This window comes from Ctenopharyngodon idella, chromosome 10, assembly GCF_019924925.1.
Source record: "Ctenopharyngodon idella isolate HZGC_01 chromosome 10, HZGC01, whole genome shotgun sequence".
NCBI lineage: Eukaryota > Metazoa > Chordata > Actinopteri > Cypriniformes > Xenocyprididae > Ctenopharyngodon > Ctenopharyngodon idella.
Window position 1 is genome coordinate 28,612,422 of NC_067229.1, and position 16,455 is coordinate 28,628,876.

Below are 16,455 nucleotides of genomic sequence, written 5' to 3' on the forward strand. Positions count from 1 at the left end.
AATCGAATCAAAGCATGCATTTTCACAGCCCCAATTGTAACCAATCACAGCCCAAAAATTAGGTTTAACAAACTGGAACGGTCCCATTTTTATCAGTGTACACACTATATGAGATTTATTTTGCTTTGCTATAACGGGAGTCTAGAAATAAGTGCTCATAAGTGTAGAATTTAAAATTTTATATCAACTAATGGTTACCTTACTCTCTCTGTATTGGCATCAGCTATGTGAATGACTGATTTCCAACCAATTTTAGGATTAATTGGTCTACGTAGCTTGACGGAGAATTCAATCTACTTACAAACACGTTTTTTTCCCCCAAACCAGTGAGCAAGTGAACTATGTGCAAGTGAATTCAATCAATGTATTAGTTAGGTCACAAAGTGAACAACAATGCTTAAATATTAGAAATAATGACTTTTATTACCATGATGAAAATGTACACTTATTTTGAAAGGATGACTAAACCTGTTCATGAAAAGTTTTTGTATGAAGATTCATAAAATGCACTACCCACTGTTAGCAGATGGTGTTGTTTTTCCTCTATGGGTTAAAAACAATAAACACCCACCATCTTCACAAGTATCTCCAGTATAAGTAGGTATAAATGAATGTCTTTTTAATAAAGAGGCTGCAGATATCTCCCATTTACACTGACAGGACATCAGTTAATAAGATTTCTAATGGTAGGAGTCATTCCAGACGGGCAGTTTGAGGCAGCTGGTGAGCGGTGAACGAGGAGTGTAGCTGTAGTCTCACCTCCTGGCCTTCTTCTCTTTCATGAGTTTTTTGCTCTCCTCACGTCTCCTCTTGTTGACAGGGTTGCGTGGATCATAGATCTCGAATGTGTCTTCGTCCTGCATGTTGGCATCTTTTACTTTTCTGGTTTGTTCATCAAAGTGCAGAACATGGGCCATCCTAAATCACAAGGGGAAACAGAGTTCAGTTCAAAAGAACAGCAAAGCGCAGCTCACAGGCAAATAAATCATCAAAATCAGAGTGGGAAGTTCCCGGTGGAATAGAACAGATCAGAGAGGACTTCCAAATCTGACGAGTCCACAAACAGCCTGTTTCACAGCATCTTTAAAAAGGAATAACTCATCCAAAAATGAAAATTCTGCCATTTGCTCCCATTGTGAGTGGTGCCTAGCAAATAAATAAACAAATAATAAATTATAAGTATTATAAATATAACAGTTAATAATAAATGATACAAATAACATATAAGATAAATGCTCTTTTTAAGCAATATCAAATGTTCAGAAAGCTAAAACAGTTTTTCTGTAGTATAGCTAGAACCAACAAGACTGAGTATGTGGAAGCCAAAATTATCAGTCTTACTAAGACGTGTCTTCAACGCAGAAGAATTTGTTCATTTTCCAGCCGTCTTGCGCCTACTTCCAAATATGTTTTTTTCCAAACCAATTAAGCGCAGACATTGCTGCATGGCCAATTCTAAAGATTTTGTTAGTCATGTTAATTACACTGAAACAAATACTAACCCTAATTCTACCATAAACTCTAAACTTAACCTTAGTTTTGCATTGGTGGCACATCCTTTGCCACAAACAGATCCACCCATGATATTTCTGAAACGTGATTGATCTTCAGCTTTTGCCTCTACAGTGACGCCCCTTGTAGGAGGTCTCAATAATCCAGCACAGATGCTCATCTACATTGCATTTCTTCAGTAATGCTCTTTTCCTCTCTCTTCACGTTTCGGCTGGAGAGGTGATTGGCAGGCAGACTAACATTCCACGGAGCATTCCTGAGTGCCAGCATCAGAAAGAAGAGCTCACAGCTGGCTTAAGTCACTTCCTGAGGACTCCTGAAGACTGCAGCCCAATCCAAGACACAGTTTACACTAAGCCAACAGGTTTCTGAACACAGAACTGCAGTTCTGTCATATCTGAGTGGTTCTACTAACAGCTTCTAAGATTTCAGAAGTCCACGCTGAGATATTTAAAGGAATAGAACATTGTGTCATCATTTTCTCACTCCAAGTCCATATGCTTTATTTCTTCTTTGTCTTTACAATCAAAGTTAATGGGGTCCAATGTTGTTTTGGCACTGATTAACTTTCACCATATGCACAAAAGCAGTTGAATCATTCTTCAAAATATAGAAATAAAGTCATAAAAATACTTAAAAATGAAGGGTTCTTTATTGGCATTGATGGTTCATGAAGAAGATTTTTTAAAGGGGGGGTATCACACACAGTTTCTGCCAATCTCATGTTAATCTTGAGTAACTATAGAGTAGTAGTGCATGTTTCATATCTCCAAAAAGTCTTTAGTTTTATCATATTTATAAAAGATACATACGCTGTACCGAGTATTTCCGAAAACAGCCGAGCTCCTGGAGGCGTGCCGTGTGAGCGGAGCTAAAGAGTCACGAGCACGCGCAGCTTTTGCGTAGTGATCGTCTGCAAGCTATCAATGGTCAGCTAAACAGATGTATTTAAACACACACCATCGCATTATCCCTGGATAACTTTTGAATCACTATAATGAATATAGCGTATAGTGAATGATGAATAACGAATTTATGAATTCACTACGTTCGTGTTGTTTACATTATATGCACTTAGGCGCCTATTGCCAACAGAACAGACATTTGAAGCAGTTTTACTCACCACCAGCGGTTCCGACTCATGACCGGGATCATTACCGCTGTGACTGCTCCATCTTTCAGTTTCAAACGATCTGTAAATCCAGCGTGGAACTGGGCCTTGTTTATGAAACCATAAGCGCCAATCCTGAGGGCTCGAGCAGCCACGGAAAAACATGAGATATTCTCCATTCATTTTAACCAATAAAAAGTGATTGCAACTATCAGTTTCTATGGTTATTTTAATAACAAATGTTGAGAGCGCATCAATGTATTGCGTGAGCACAAAAATCTCAGCTCTACTTAACGCTGGGTTCTTTGGGAAGCAAGGTTATCTTTCCCTCACAACCAAAAACACACTTCTTTGGTGACATTGTTGATTTCATGAAGTCCTGTGACCTGTGCAGTGCTGCCGACGACTTCTGTAAACCCGAACGCGCGTTGATGGGTGTGCACTTGCTCTCTCGCTCTGGTCGACGTATGTGCGCGCGCTCTTCCGGGAGAAGTGCCCGTACAAGGAATTCCGCCCCCGTTTACGTAACACAGGCCCATACTCGAAAAAAAAGACCCTGAAGTTCGTGAGGATTTGGAAGAGAATTTTTGGCACAGAAACACTCTGTCATTCATCCAACTCGTGTTTTGAAACTTTGGCCATGTTTAGCATGAGAATCCAACTCTTTAATAGTGTAAATAAGTCAGAATACATGAAATAGCATTATACCCCCCCTTTTTATTATTTAATTAATTTTCTTTTTTAAAAGAACAGTTCACTGAAAAGTTGGCATCACTGCAAAAACACACTTTTGGAACATTTATTTTTGAGTGTAGAGGTTTGGAATGACATGAGGGTGAGTAGATGATGGCTGAACTTTCATTCTGTCTGAGGTCATATTTAGGGCATTGTTTTTTGGAATAAGGCTAGGATGAGGTGCAGATCCACACATGTCACCCCTGCTCTGCTGACCTACATTTCATACTGAGATGATGGCTACTGAGGAACTGTCTGAATCAAGACATGGAGAGTACCTCAAAGAAATGTCAAGAAGGGTGAAACAGGTCATTGTTATACATCATGGACATGGCTGAATGGCTCTCTGGGGTCTCATCTTAAAAAAAAAAAAAAAGATTCTAAAGAAACTGACATTCCACACTTGTTTGAGCTATTCTGGTGAAGGTCAGAATTTCTGGAAAGACTTTATCCTTCAAGAATCCAAATCTGTGGTGCAGGTATCGTAATGAACGCACTCGCCTCCAAAGCCCAGGGCTGGTTTGAAAGAACTTGATGTGACGGAACTTTCAATAATTCAACGACTACCAGCTGTCATTCAATACGGTGCAACTTTTGGTGGTTTCACAGAAGTGTGTCAGGAAGTAACTGTAGAAGCTGAAGGAAGATTTTTAAATTGAGCTAGTTGTCCAAGTCAAGATGAATACATAAAGGAATGGAGAATGGAGGCGGCCTCCTCTCTAAAATTATGAGCCTTCTCATTGGTAAGTAATCCGCCATGCTCCTATTTTTGAGCAATCGCAGAACCCCTGAATTCGGCCAAAGAGATGCATAAAGAGTCTGGAAGTGCATGCGAGCCCATTTTTAAGTGTTAAACCGAGTGTGTGCGTGCATGCATGCTTGCTTGCATCCATTTGAAGTCCGTAGGAGATGTGACAGCTCATCTAGAATGTCATGGCTATACTCTGGCAGACCCACAGGACTCCCGTCGCGTAAGGCAGTCGGCACTGATAATTTGTCTAGCAGTCTCGGTGATGACAGCCCGTCGGACTCCTCGCCTAGAGTTATGGCTTGCACACAAATCCCACCGTTTGATTGGGGCTCTTATCAGGGAGGGGCTCCCGCCATGATGCCGAGGCCCTCGGAAGCCTCTTCCTGAATTTATTTTTCTTTCGCTTTTGCAAAAGAGGGGGAAGCGAGAGAGGAGGCCTGGGCGAAAAGGGGTTTTTGTAGACGCAGACACAGATGGAATAGTTTACAATCTGGCCCAGACTTGACTTCCAGTGTCTGACCTGTTGTAACCCATGTTCCGTTCGTGGGGTGCACCAGGCGTTCAGAAAGTGGTACAGACTTCCCATTGCTGTTTTTCTAGCACTGAGGGCCTCTCGTCCCTCCTCCACCCCAGAATCAGTCCTAAGACGTCCCAGCGTCACGGGGGTCCTTAGACAGTAATGACGGTCTATCCAGAGGACGAAGTAACTGATTGGAAACACATAGGAACTCAAGCTCAGACAGCGGCGCCCCTTTTGCACTCACATGTGGTATTTGTTGGAGCATTTGAGTGGATATATTTAGATAAAGACTCAAGGCCTTTGATGAAAAGCAAATACGAGTGAAAAACACACCGTGTCGATTCATTTCCCTGCGGTGGCTTGCAGCGTGAAGAGGGAGGACGACGGTCTGACAGATCTTCTCTTTATCCTCAGCACGTCACCGGTGCGGATGCGGCACGAACTCGCACACCATTAAGACTGATAATTAATCAAGCATAAAACCATTACTCTGCAGAGGCATGCACTCGACCACATTCTTTACATTTGACTGTGATTTACGGTCTTCCTGCAAACGCGTGAAATAAATGCAGTGGATGTCTACCAAGCAGTTAAGCAAAGACGCGCCGCAACCAACCCGCAGAGTCACTTCAAACACTTTCAGTGGAAAACTACCCTGGGTTTGCAATGAACTGTATCTATGGATTGGGCATACCCAAAAAAATAATACCCAAAAAAAAGCAAACCGCTGAAGCTATACATTTTAACTGAGAGCAAAAAAGCAGAATGATTTACCAGTCTGTTTCCCGTAATCCTCAGGAAAACTAGAAGTGCCGTGTGACGCATTGTTCATGGCAGGGCTTCAGAAATAAAGCGTATCTATGAATCACAGTAATGTCCAATCATGTTGAGAGTTCATTAAATAGAAAAACACATCTTTCAAACTGAAAGCCATAAATGTGGATGAGCAAAATCAGTTTTTAAGTACCTACCGCCATCTCAGAGGCCGTACTTACAAACACATACATCTTCATCACATATGCTAGGAAGATTATGGAGAAAACAGAATCAAACTGAAACATTTCTAATTGATATTCTATTTGTGTATTTAAGCGCACAATCAGGGCCATAACTTTATGCTTCGCATACAGCATTAAGATTGATGCTCCCTGGAGCCTGATTCATTTTGCAGCATCATAAATGTTATCCTGGCCAAAGAACTCAGCTGTCAATAACACCCTCGGCCCAACATGGAAATGTTCCCATCAGATCAGGACAAAAAATAATAATCTAGAGGATGCCAAAAAGAAAAACTAAGCTGTGTTTAGTCTTCATATTTAAAGGAGTGCAAAAATAAAACCGAACAGACTTAATATTTGCACAGTGAGTGGTGTGTGATTTAGTGATCTAGCACCGATGTGACATGGTAATTATTTCATTTCTGTCTTCATAATCTCGTTGTATGCTGTTGGATTGGAATATCTCAAGTGACATACAGACAGCTAAGGCAGTTGTTACAGCTCACAATACTGCCAGAAACAGTGCCTAGTTGCGAGTGATAGCATGAAAACAAAAATTAGGGGAGAGCGGGGTAAGTTTTTTGTTGTCCTCTAGGGGAAAATGTAAACAAATAATTGATTTTATGTACAGATGTCTGCTATCAAATGAAATTACAAGAAAGCATCAATAACAATGCCCTAAAAATATCCACAACTTGTTAGGGGTAAACATGTCAAGGGGTAAGCTGAACCAATGGGAAAAACGTAAATTATCTACATTTCAAATAAAAATATGAACATAAAAAAAAAAAAAAAAAAAAACAATAACGCACATTCCTAAGTACTATTTGTTTGCATATGATTTGCATTTTCATAAACTGTCCAGAAAAGAAGGTTTAATATTCATGCCATACATTTTTTTTTTTTTGTAGCCACTGGCACAGGTCTGCTTAACAATAATAATTCATGGTTAAAAATGTTGCCCAAAATTATATGATTTTAAACACTGGAAATTCACTAACAAACATCATTTATATTTTTTGACCTGGAAAAGTTTTTTCACTGACAAAATTAATTTTGGATGGATGGATGGATGGATGGTGCAAACAGTTTTCTGGATTTAGGGGTGCCACATCTTACCCCACTCTTCGCTATGGATTTAATAGTGCTGCAGAAGTCAAACTAGCATAGACAGAACACAAAAAACACCTGCAGTGACAAAGCGACAAGAAATCATTCATTTTCAGAGCTGGCGATCAGAGGACACATGGGCAGATGGTTAGTGCTGGCTTGGTGCGGGTGTAGATGAATCGTGTTGACCATCAAAACTAACCAAAATTGGTCTTCAAAGTGAAGCTAGTTGCCCAAGAAAGTCTCGCTGGTTATGCTGATTAAAAGCCTGGTGGGGACATCAGCACACCCATATCCAAAACATATGCTGGTGTTATGGAAAATTCCAACAATGGTTTATCGCCGAGCGCTCGTTCTGCTGGCACCCGTAATGAGCGTCTGTTAAAAAGACAGCACGCGTCTGACTGCAGGTTGACGTGCCCTGTCTGGCGTACGGTGGGTGTGACACGTTCCATCTGGGCACTCCGTCTGCTGAAGCAGTTATTTACTCAGTTAAGTCAGCTGCGAAAACTACTTCTCCACAAGTGGCTATTGCAGCGCAGCAAAAACAAACACTGCATACTGTTCTAATGGTGTCAGTGCGCTTGAGAGCCAAACGCATTACTTGGCTGGAGAGCGAGGTGGTTCAGGCACACTTAAGGCAAGCAGCTGTGCCTGATGTGGAGAGAGGTATGAACGTTTTGCTATGTTAGTCCAAATAAATAGCTCTGCTACCTTAATGTGAAACAGTAGCTGTGCATTGGGACAACCTATGAGGTGCGAGTTATTGAGAATGCATTTGATCACAGACAACTGCATGTCCATTAGAGCATTAAATCTTTGTAGGAATGGGGAACACAGCGTACAGAACTGAGTAAAAGCCACTCACCAGCCCTTATCATCATCCTCGTCTAGTTCCTCGATGTTTTCCTCTGGAACACTAGGAGTCTCCGTGATCGCAGATGATAGTTTGGATTTGAAGCTTTCCAAAAGGGCAAGTGTCTTTAGAGGAAAGAGAAAGTATGTTATTTTGACTTTTCAAATTGTATATGATTTAAAAAAAATAAATAAATAAATGCCCAGTGCATATTTCACTTAGAAACATACGTCATCAACCTCAGTTTGTTCTAAACCTGTAAGACTTACTTTCTTCTATAATACAGAAATATTGAGTAACCGAAATAAACTGAATAAACAATTTTTGCGATGATGCAAGTCATTAGAGTAGTGTGCGAGATTTATAATTTTCTAGTTTATATTGGACTTTTATCCTACACACCTAAGTATGATTCATGTGTATGAGGCACTATATTTTGTAATGGTTTCTATGGAACACAAAAGAAGATATTTTGAAAAATGTTTTCAGTATGTCCAAACACAACATTGGACCCCATTGACTGTAATTGTATGGACAAAAACAGCTGGAACAGGCTGTCATTGTCATTTGTATGACATCCTTAAATCAGACTCTGCTATGGACCGCATGAACAACAAAACTTGCTAAATTTGAATGATCACCCACAAGCAAAACATCTCTATGTTTGCAAAAATGAAAGGAATAGTAGAATACAGTATGGTGGATGCTTTAAATTTAATTAAATAGCACTTCTTGTTATTTATGACATTGACCTTTGATCATTTTACGCTTCTGTGATTTGTTTTCTCCTTTTAATACAAAGACTATATACATGTAGCCAAAGGTAACTATTTTAAGAAAAACACAAAAACATTATTTACCATAGTTTGCATCTGCAGAAAGCATCTGTTACACATTTTTCCTTTGTGATAATGTCAATATTTATGACGTTTATGATTGTTCAACTTTTTGACACTTGATTCGTAGATTTCTCCTTGTAATTTTACTATTTTCCAGGCCGATAACTGTTATATTTATAGTGTCAACATAACAACATGAAATAAAAGCTTTTGCTTTAATGATAAACTGCCTTTGAAAAAATTAATCATCAGGTACATCAGCGAGCGAACCGACTCGCAACATCATTTTGTTTGATGGACATAGATAGAATATCCATAGTAATCGTAAGGTTAAATAACATTCTATTGGGGTGGAACATTATCAAATAATAACTAATTAACATCAAATAATTAATTTGTTTAAAAAAAAAAAAAAAAAAAAAAAAGCATGACTTTGGAAGAATTCACCTTTTGTGTTCCACAGAAGAAAGCAAGTCAAACAGGTTTGGAAATTGAGTAAATGATGGCAGCATCGTCATTCTTAAATGAACAGTTCTTTTAAGATGAAACTTGTCATTTAGTTCGAGCAGGAATGAGGCAGCTCTTCCTAAATCCTAAAATCCTTTTTTTACCATTATAAGAGCAGGAGAAAGTCTTAGGCCGCATCCGAAATCACATACTTCTCTACTACAGTATATAATAGGCGAAAAACAGTATGGCAAAAGAAGTATGTCCGAATTTACAGTAATTATAAAAGAGTAGGCAAAAAGCACCTGGATGACCTACTACTTCCAGTGAGATTCTGAATTGTGCATACGATGGACACTTTACTAACCCATGAGGCCATGGGAGAGGAGTTGTGAATGGCACTGAAGTGACGCAACTGATGCTAGTACAGTAGGTCACATGATAATGATTCATACCACACACATTCATACTATATAGAATGTACTTTTTTTTTTAGTGGTCGTGAAGTAACTGCTTATTCAAAATAAGTACCTACTCAAAAGAGTAAGTGATTTCAGACACAGCCTTAGTGTCTTGAAGCACCGACCCACCTGAGCCTCTCGACCAGAACCCTTTTTTAGTTTCTGCTTCCTCATGTCTTCGTACTTCTTCCTGCTCTCCAGGTACTCTGTCACCGCCTCATTTGTTGGCTTACTGTCACCTTTGAGAGAAAAGAACAGTGATCACAATCTAGATAAGAGAAATTAACTTACCCTTAGGGATCCATCTGTCTATTAGTTTATATTTTTTATATATATATATATATATATATATATATATATATAGAGAGAGAGAGAGAGAGATAGTAGTGTGACTAACTTGAAAGGATTTACATGAAAAGAAAAACAGCTGAATTCCAGAGCAGAAGTTATTACTATCATATGGACATAACTATGAAATACATAAAGTTTATACGGCTATAAACTTAGATGAAGATGACAGCTCCTGTGGGCTGATTCCTTCCAAGAATAATCATATAGCCAATGCCAAAATGTATGTCCTAAGACCCTCATCAGTGCAAAGGCCAAAATTTATGACTTTTGCAGTCCAAATGACTTTCTGTGCTATAAAGAGATGGATTTTATTCAAATTATAAGGAAACACGTGTAATATACAGACATATATACTGAAAGGATTACACAAATGAAATGGGAAACATATCAAAATGTGTTTATATAAAGCTGAGGCTCTCCCATCTTTCAAAATAATCACAGCCAACACTACAAAATAAAAAAAGAGAAAAGACACAAGAAGGAGAAAGAGCAAATGTAAGCATGTAAGCATCCAATGAAACAAAATTTCTGTCATTTCCTCCATGATATTATAACAGCTTTATTTGGTGGCACTTTGCAGCATATAGTACCTGTCCAAAGTTTGTTTAATGTTTTTGAAAGAAGTCTCTTCTGCTCACCAAGACTGCATTATTTAATCAAAAATACAATGATATTGTGAATTATTATTACAATTTAAAAAAAAACTGCTTTCCATTTAAAAAAAAAAAAAAAAAAAAAAATTAAAGTAATAAAGTAATTTATTCCTGTTATTCAAAGCTGAATTTTCAGCATCATTACTCCAGTCTTCAGTGTCACATGATCCTTCAGAAATCATTCTAATATGATTTGATGATCAAGAAACATTTTTTTTTATTATTATCAATGTGGAAACAGATGTGATTACTTTGATGAATAGAAAGTTCAATGAACATGCATTTATTTAATTTATTTATTACATTTATTAAAGCATATTAACTGTCTTCACTGTCACTTTTGATCAAATTAATGCAACTTTGAGGAATAAAAGTATTAATTTCTCTCTCTTTTTTGTTTCCACAAAAAAAGCAGCAAAAAAGAGAGTAAAGTTCATTAACTGATAAATGTTAATATACCAACCTATTGAAGTACTAAAATCTGTAACCTTTATAATACACTGATTTATCATGTGGTTCTCACTACCACCTTTGCTTTTGTAGTTGTCAAAGATCATCAAAAAACACCATCATGGCATAATGACTGACATAATGCCATAAACATTCATTTAACAACATAAGATGAAGCACTAAACCCTACTGTACATAACTGATAACAAAAAAACAATAAGAAAAACAATTGAAAAGGGAAAAGGGAAAAAAACATTAAATGTGAAATGTCACACAGGGAATTCTGGGAATGTCAATTTACATTGAATCCTGGACCCTACAAGAGGATAAAGACAATGTAATGGTTATTTAAAACTTAAAATTAATGGTTATAAAAAAATCTCCGAATCGTACCCACCAATTTGAGAAGTGCCTAAAAATAAAGTATGTTCTATAAATTCCATGCTAGAATTGCAGGAATTGGAAAAGTCAATAACATCAAGGCTGGGCTGTTGACACTGGTGTCTATAGGCATTAATGTGCAACTGCAATTTCCCCCGCTCAGACGGCTGGCACTGATGTCACAGATTGCCCGGCGGGTACAGTGTTTCTTTCGACTACACCTGCCCTCATGGCAACTATGACTGAATGCTTCTCCACAACAAGCTCAAGGGGAACAAACTACTTCAGACGGAGCCTCCAACATTTGGGTGATTTATTTCATGTTAGCGCTGTCATGTAACGAAAAATCTTTTTCCCCTCACAAATGGAAAGCTTGTTTATTCTTCGTATTTATGGTGCAGTGAAAACCGCATCGGAGAGAGGCTGGAAATTTGTTTTTCAGCAACCGAGAGAGCGTGCCATGCGTTAGTCTGAGAGCCACTGACTGTGTTTGAAAATGTTTAGTCTGTGGCATGAGCTAATAGAAAACTAGAAAGACAGAAAGAAAGTAATGAGCCAAAGACTATTAAAACACATTAACTGTGTAGAAAACTGAACACTCTACCTCTTTTCAAATCTATAAAAAACAGGGCTGCCAATATGGGCTGAAAAGCATGTTTACCATGGCCGTAGTTTAAACAGTGAAAGATACAGCTTTGATAGGACTGAAATAAACAAGTATTAAAACAAAGTACAAGAACTTCGACATTTTTTGAGTAGTTTGTGTATGCTGTGCATACAGGCGTGTAAATCAGAAAAAAAAAAAAAAATTACTGCAATAGTTTTAATGTTTCTATGTAAGGACTGTTATATTATATATACACACTGTCGTTCAAATGTTTTTTGAAAAAACAAATACTTTTATTTAGTTAGGATGTATTGATCAAAAATCAAACTGATCTATAAATTAAGACATTAATGTTACAAAATTTCAAATAAATTCTGTTCTTTTGAAATTTCTATTCATCAAAGACTCCTGAAAAAAGTATCATGATTTCCACAAAAATATTAAAGCAGCACAACTTTTTTTCATCATTGATAATAATAAGAAATGTTTCTTGAGCATCAAATCAGCATATTAGAATAATTTCTGAAGAATGCAGAGACACTGAAGATGATGCAGAAAATTCAGCTTTAACATCACAGGATTAAATTACATTTTACAATATATTCACACTGAAAACAGCTATTTTAAACTGTAATAATATTTCATTATATTAGTGTTCTTACTATATTTTGATCAAATAAATGCAGCCTTGATAAACAAGCACTCTTCTTTTTTTTGAATGGAGGGGAAAAGTAAAAAGATATTATTAATACCTGGATGGCAGTAATGGCAGTTACTCAAAGTGATTCAATGAACGTGATTCAGTATATACTGCCTGATTCAGAAATAACATTTTGAAAGTAAGGGGTTGTGAATAGGACTGAAATCGAAGCAGGTTTAAATAGGGCTAAATAGTCAACATTATCAAAAAAAAAAAGAAAAAAAAAAAAAAGATATTGTTAGTGTCTTTTGATTTCACAAGATGTAACATGAGATCATTTCAAACTCAAATGACGATGCTTTTATTGCAGCCCGAGCAATAAAAAAGCATTGTATCCGAAGACTATTGTGTGACAGAAAAGAAAGATGCACGCAATCTGTCATTTTTTTCTGTATGTATCAATTACTAGTTTAATTATTAATAAAATTGGTCATTTAAAAAGAATCATGAGGTAACTATCAATATCCAGCCCAATGAAAAAGCCCAAACAAAAAAGGTGAGAGCAAGTAGGTCCATTATATGTTAACTGAATTAAAATTTTGTACAGGTATTTTTTTTTTTTTTACCTGCGATTCAGTGACAGTAATTAATTGCTGTCACTGAAAGCACAACTCTAATACAACCTCTTAAGTTAAGACAAAAGTGGATTTATTGTAGAGCTCTTGAATAACTATTACAGCTTTAATCCCCAGAACAGTTGAATAATCATTCGAATATCAGATTAGTCGACTATTCAAAATTATCATTAGTTGCGAATGATGTTTCATTTGACTTTATCTTTATCCCACTTTATCATGAAGTAAGAACCTGACAAAAGCCCCTCGACACTGGATCCACTTAAATATAAATATAACATCTCGTTCTTCAGCTGAAAACATTTCTTTACAGACTGGGCCGGACTTACCTGAGGTGTAATGTTCAGGTAGAGTGGAACTTAATTGAGTAACTAAAGTTTGAGTGAAACAGGTTATTTGAACAGAATGGCTGTCATTAGCTACTCGAACCATGCAATTACTCATTTACAGAGGTATTCAACACATGAATGCCACAAATTGAGAGCCGTGATCGAAATCACCTTTCCGAAAAGTCAGCGCTGGTAACAACCCTTTTCTTCGTGATTTATGTGAGCAAAAAGTGATGCCTTCCACTCGGCTTGCTCAACGCTCACGCTTCGGCCCAGCTGCAGACCGCGACTTGCAGGATTGCTGAATGATGGCACCCTTAGGGCCTACAACAGCAGCACACTCCATCTACTCCAGCTGGTGTTGCTAAGTACTGTCTTTGAGTTTGACGGCTATTCTAACAACATTCCATCCCTCTCTTGTCACTCGGGCCAAAAAAAGCTACAAATCAAGCAACAGGCAACAGGGGGTTGATGGGGACGACAAACACCTCATCATTTGGGAGGTGGATTATTTCCCTTTTGCTGGTCAAGAACGAGGGGATGAATTCAAAGATTCTCGAAGCTAACTGTCGTCTATCAGTCAATGCCAGCATCTTCAGCAGCCCAGAAAGTGAGGATTTGAGTTTCTGCAGAGAATTACACTGTATAATTCAATGCTAAGGTTTTGAACTTAATCAGAAGAAACACACAAAATAAAATTAGTTAATCTAGTGTGCAAGACATCATTTGACACAATCACCGATTACAATTATCTTTAGTAGCCTACATTTTATGAAGGCAGTGGTTCTCAACCAGCCTCTGTAAAAAAAAAAGTCAAAACTTGAAGGTCCCTCTAGACAGGTTGCAATATTCTGATTAAAGGATTAGTTCACTTTCAAATGAAAATTAAGCTTTTTGAAGAACACGGAAGGCGGTCTGGCGGAGGCTAGATATTTTACTTCATAACTTGTTAAATATGGATTTTTTTTTTTTTTTTACAAACACATCGCTTCAAAAGGCCTTTATTAACCCTCCGGAGCTATGTGGAATATGTTTATGATGGATCAATGCACTTTCTTCAGCTCATACTCATTTGGTAAAGCATAATGCCATTATAAAGCCTGGATGCTTTAGGATATTTATTAAAGGGGTGGTATAATGCCATTTTTACAAGATGTAAAATTAGTCTCTGATGTCCCCAAAGTATGTAAAGTTTTAGCTCAAAATACCCCACAGATATATTTTATAGCATGTTAAATTTGTCACTTTTTGAGGGTAAACGCTCCGTTTTTGTGTGTGTCCCTTTAAATGCAAATGAGCTGCTGATCCGAAGCAGAGGGCGGGGTTTCAAGAGCTTGTGTTAGCACATAGTGTTAGCAGCGCCGATTACCTCACGAAGAGTCAATGAAAATGTCAAACTGTTCAGCCTTTTATGTTCAAATTGAAGTCAGACAATGATGGAGAGACTCAAGAAGAAGTGACAACATGTAGAATGCAACAGGACGTTTCTGAATAGTTAGTTGCTTAATTTATGTAGCTGTTGTGGGATATCGTAAAGTCATTGATTAGCATATTCTGTCATGATAATCTATAAATCGCTCGTGTGGGAACTACTGTAAGATGCTTACAGGGCCAGAGAATATATGCTGCATGAAGATAAAACAGTTATAGTTTAGTTTAGTTACGGTTATAACTTGTTGAATGTTGGCATCTTGCTTTTATGACATGCTAATGCATTTGTGTTACGTACTGTATTGCAATAACACGGCCTCACCCCTTTGTTGCTGTTCTCGGGGGCAGGGTTTATGTTAATTTTAGGGTTAGTGATGTCACCAACCCGGGAACAAGCTCGTTGTAGTCCCTACCAGCTGTTTGTTGTAGTCCTTAAACAGAGAATTCTTTAAAGAAAATATCTCCCTTTGCTTTGAACTTTGAGCGTCGTAACTTTGCAGATGTTGTATGTCTCCGATTGTGTTCATCAGAAAGAAGAAAGTCATATACACCTAGGATGACCTGAGGGTGAGTAAAGCTTGGGGTCATTTTCATTTGAAAGTGAACTAATCCTTTAAATAACAGTTTGCTTCTGATTAAATAACTTGTTGCTTTCTAAGTTATTATTAATAGAATTTGTGGCACTCAATAGACCCCTTTTCTTTAAAAAATGTTTGTTGATTATGATAAGACACTTACGACAATTGGGCCAATTTTTGCGGCATTTAAAATGTGAAACATCAAGTTTTATATATAATTATAATTATTATATAATTTTATAAAACCAAATAATTCTTCTGATGAAACTTGTGTATTATTGGAGCTGTAAAGCTTTTTCAATACTTTTTACATTTGTTTTAGGGTTTTAGCATTGCATTCTCATGGTAACATGTAAAACTGGATAGAACTTTACAATGAAAAGGTTAGTAAGTAATTTTTGCACACTAAAAACAAGTTAACATACATATTGTTTATGTCTTGTGGCTGTACTATTAAAACAGTAATTTATGCTTATGAATTGGTCCCCTTTATTTCCATTGTAAGCGCCTCACTGTAACCCAAATTTTTTGCTTTTTCTACATAAAAGGAGAGATACGTTGAAATGAATTTGTTGTAATTAACATTATGCCACAAATTCTGTTTATTGAGCTTAATTTGTAATGAAGCCTGAATATTATCTACCTGAATAAGTAGATTCATTGACAGAAAACAACTAATTTTATATATATATATATATATATATATATATATATATATATATATATATATATATATATATATATATATATATATATATATATATATACACACACACACACACACACACACACACACAAACAAACATCTAGCGGCACAAATGTATCTAATACAAAAGAAACATCTCTAGTTAATTAGCAATTCGTTCGTTTGTGTTAAATAACAGGCGATCTGGTGCTGCGATGTGTTGTTTTTGAAATCATGTTGAGTGTTCGTTGCCGCTGTTATGTGGCAGTGGCGCAACAGTGTTCTCTTGGCGCTCGTGCACACTGCGCATTCTTCACACGAACAAAGTCTTCAATCTATCGCTTAACGCTTTTGTGGACACTCTATTCATTCTGG

At 37.2% G+C, this 16,455-nt stretch overlaps 1 protein-coding gene across 2 annotated transcripts in view; it reads right to left on the minus strand.

Annotated features, from left to right (window-relative positions):
• Nucleotides 1-402: 402 nt before the first annotated feature.
• The window catches only part of cwc27 (CWC27 spliceosome associated cyclophilin), a 48,692-nt gene continuing 32,639 nt past the window's right edge, over nt 403-16,455 (minus strand). For both annotated transcript variants that reach the window (XM_051909854.1, XM_051909853.1), the window contains 3 exons: nt 9,470-9,579; nt 7,606-7,718; nt 403-918 (listed from right to left, as the gene is read on the minus strand). In XM_051909854.1, coding sequence (XP_051765814.1) covers nt 756-918; nt 7,606-7,718; nt 9,470-9,579 — 386 coding nt within the window. In that variant the 3' untranslated portion in view covers nt 403-755. The remainder of the gene's footprint in view (nt 919-7,605; nt 7,719-9,469; nt 9,580-16,455) is intronic.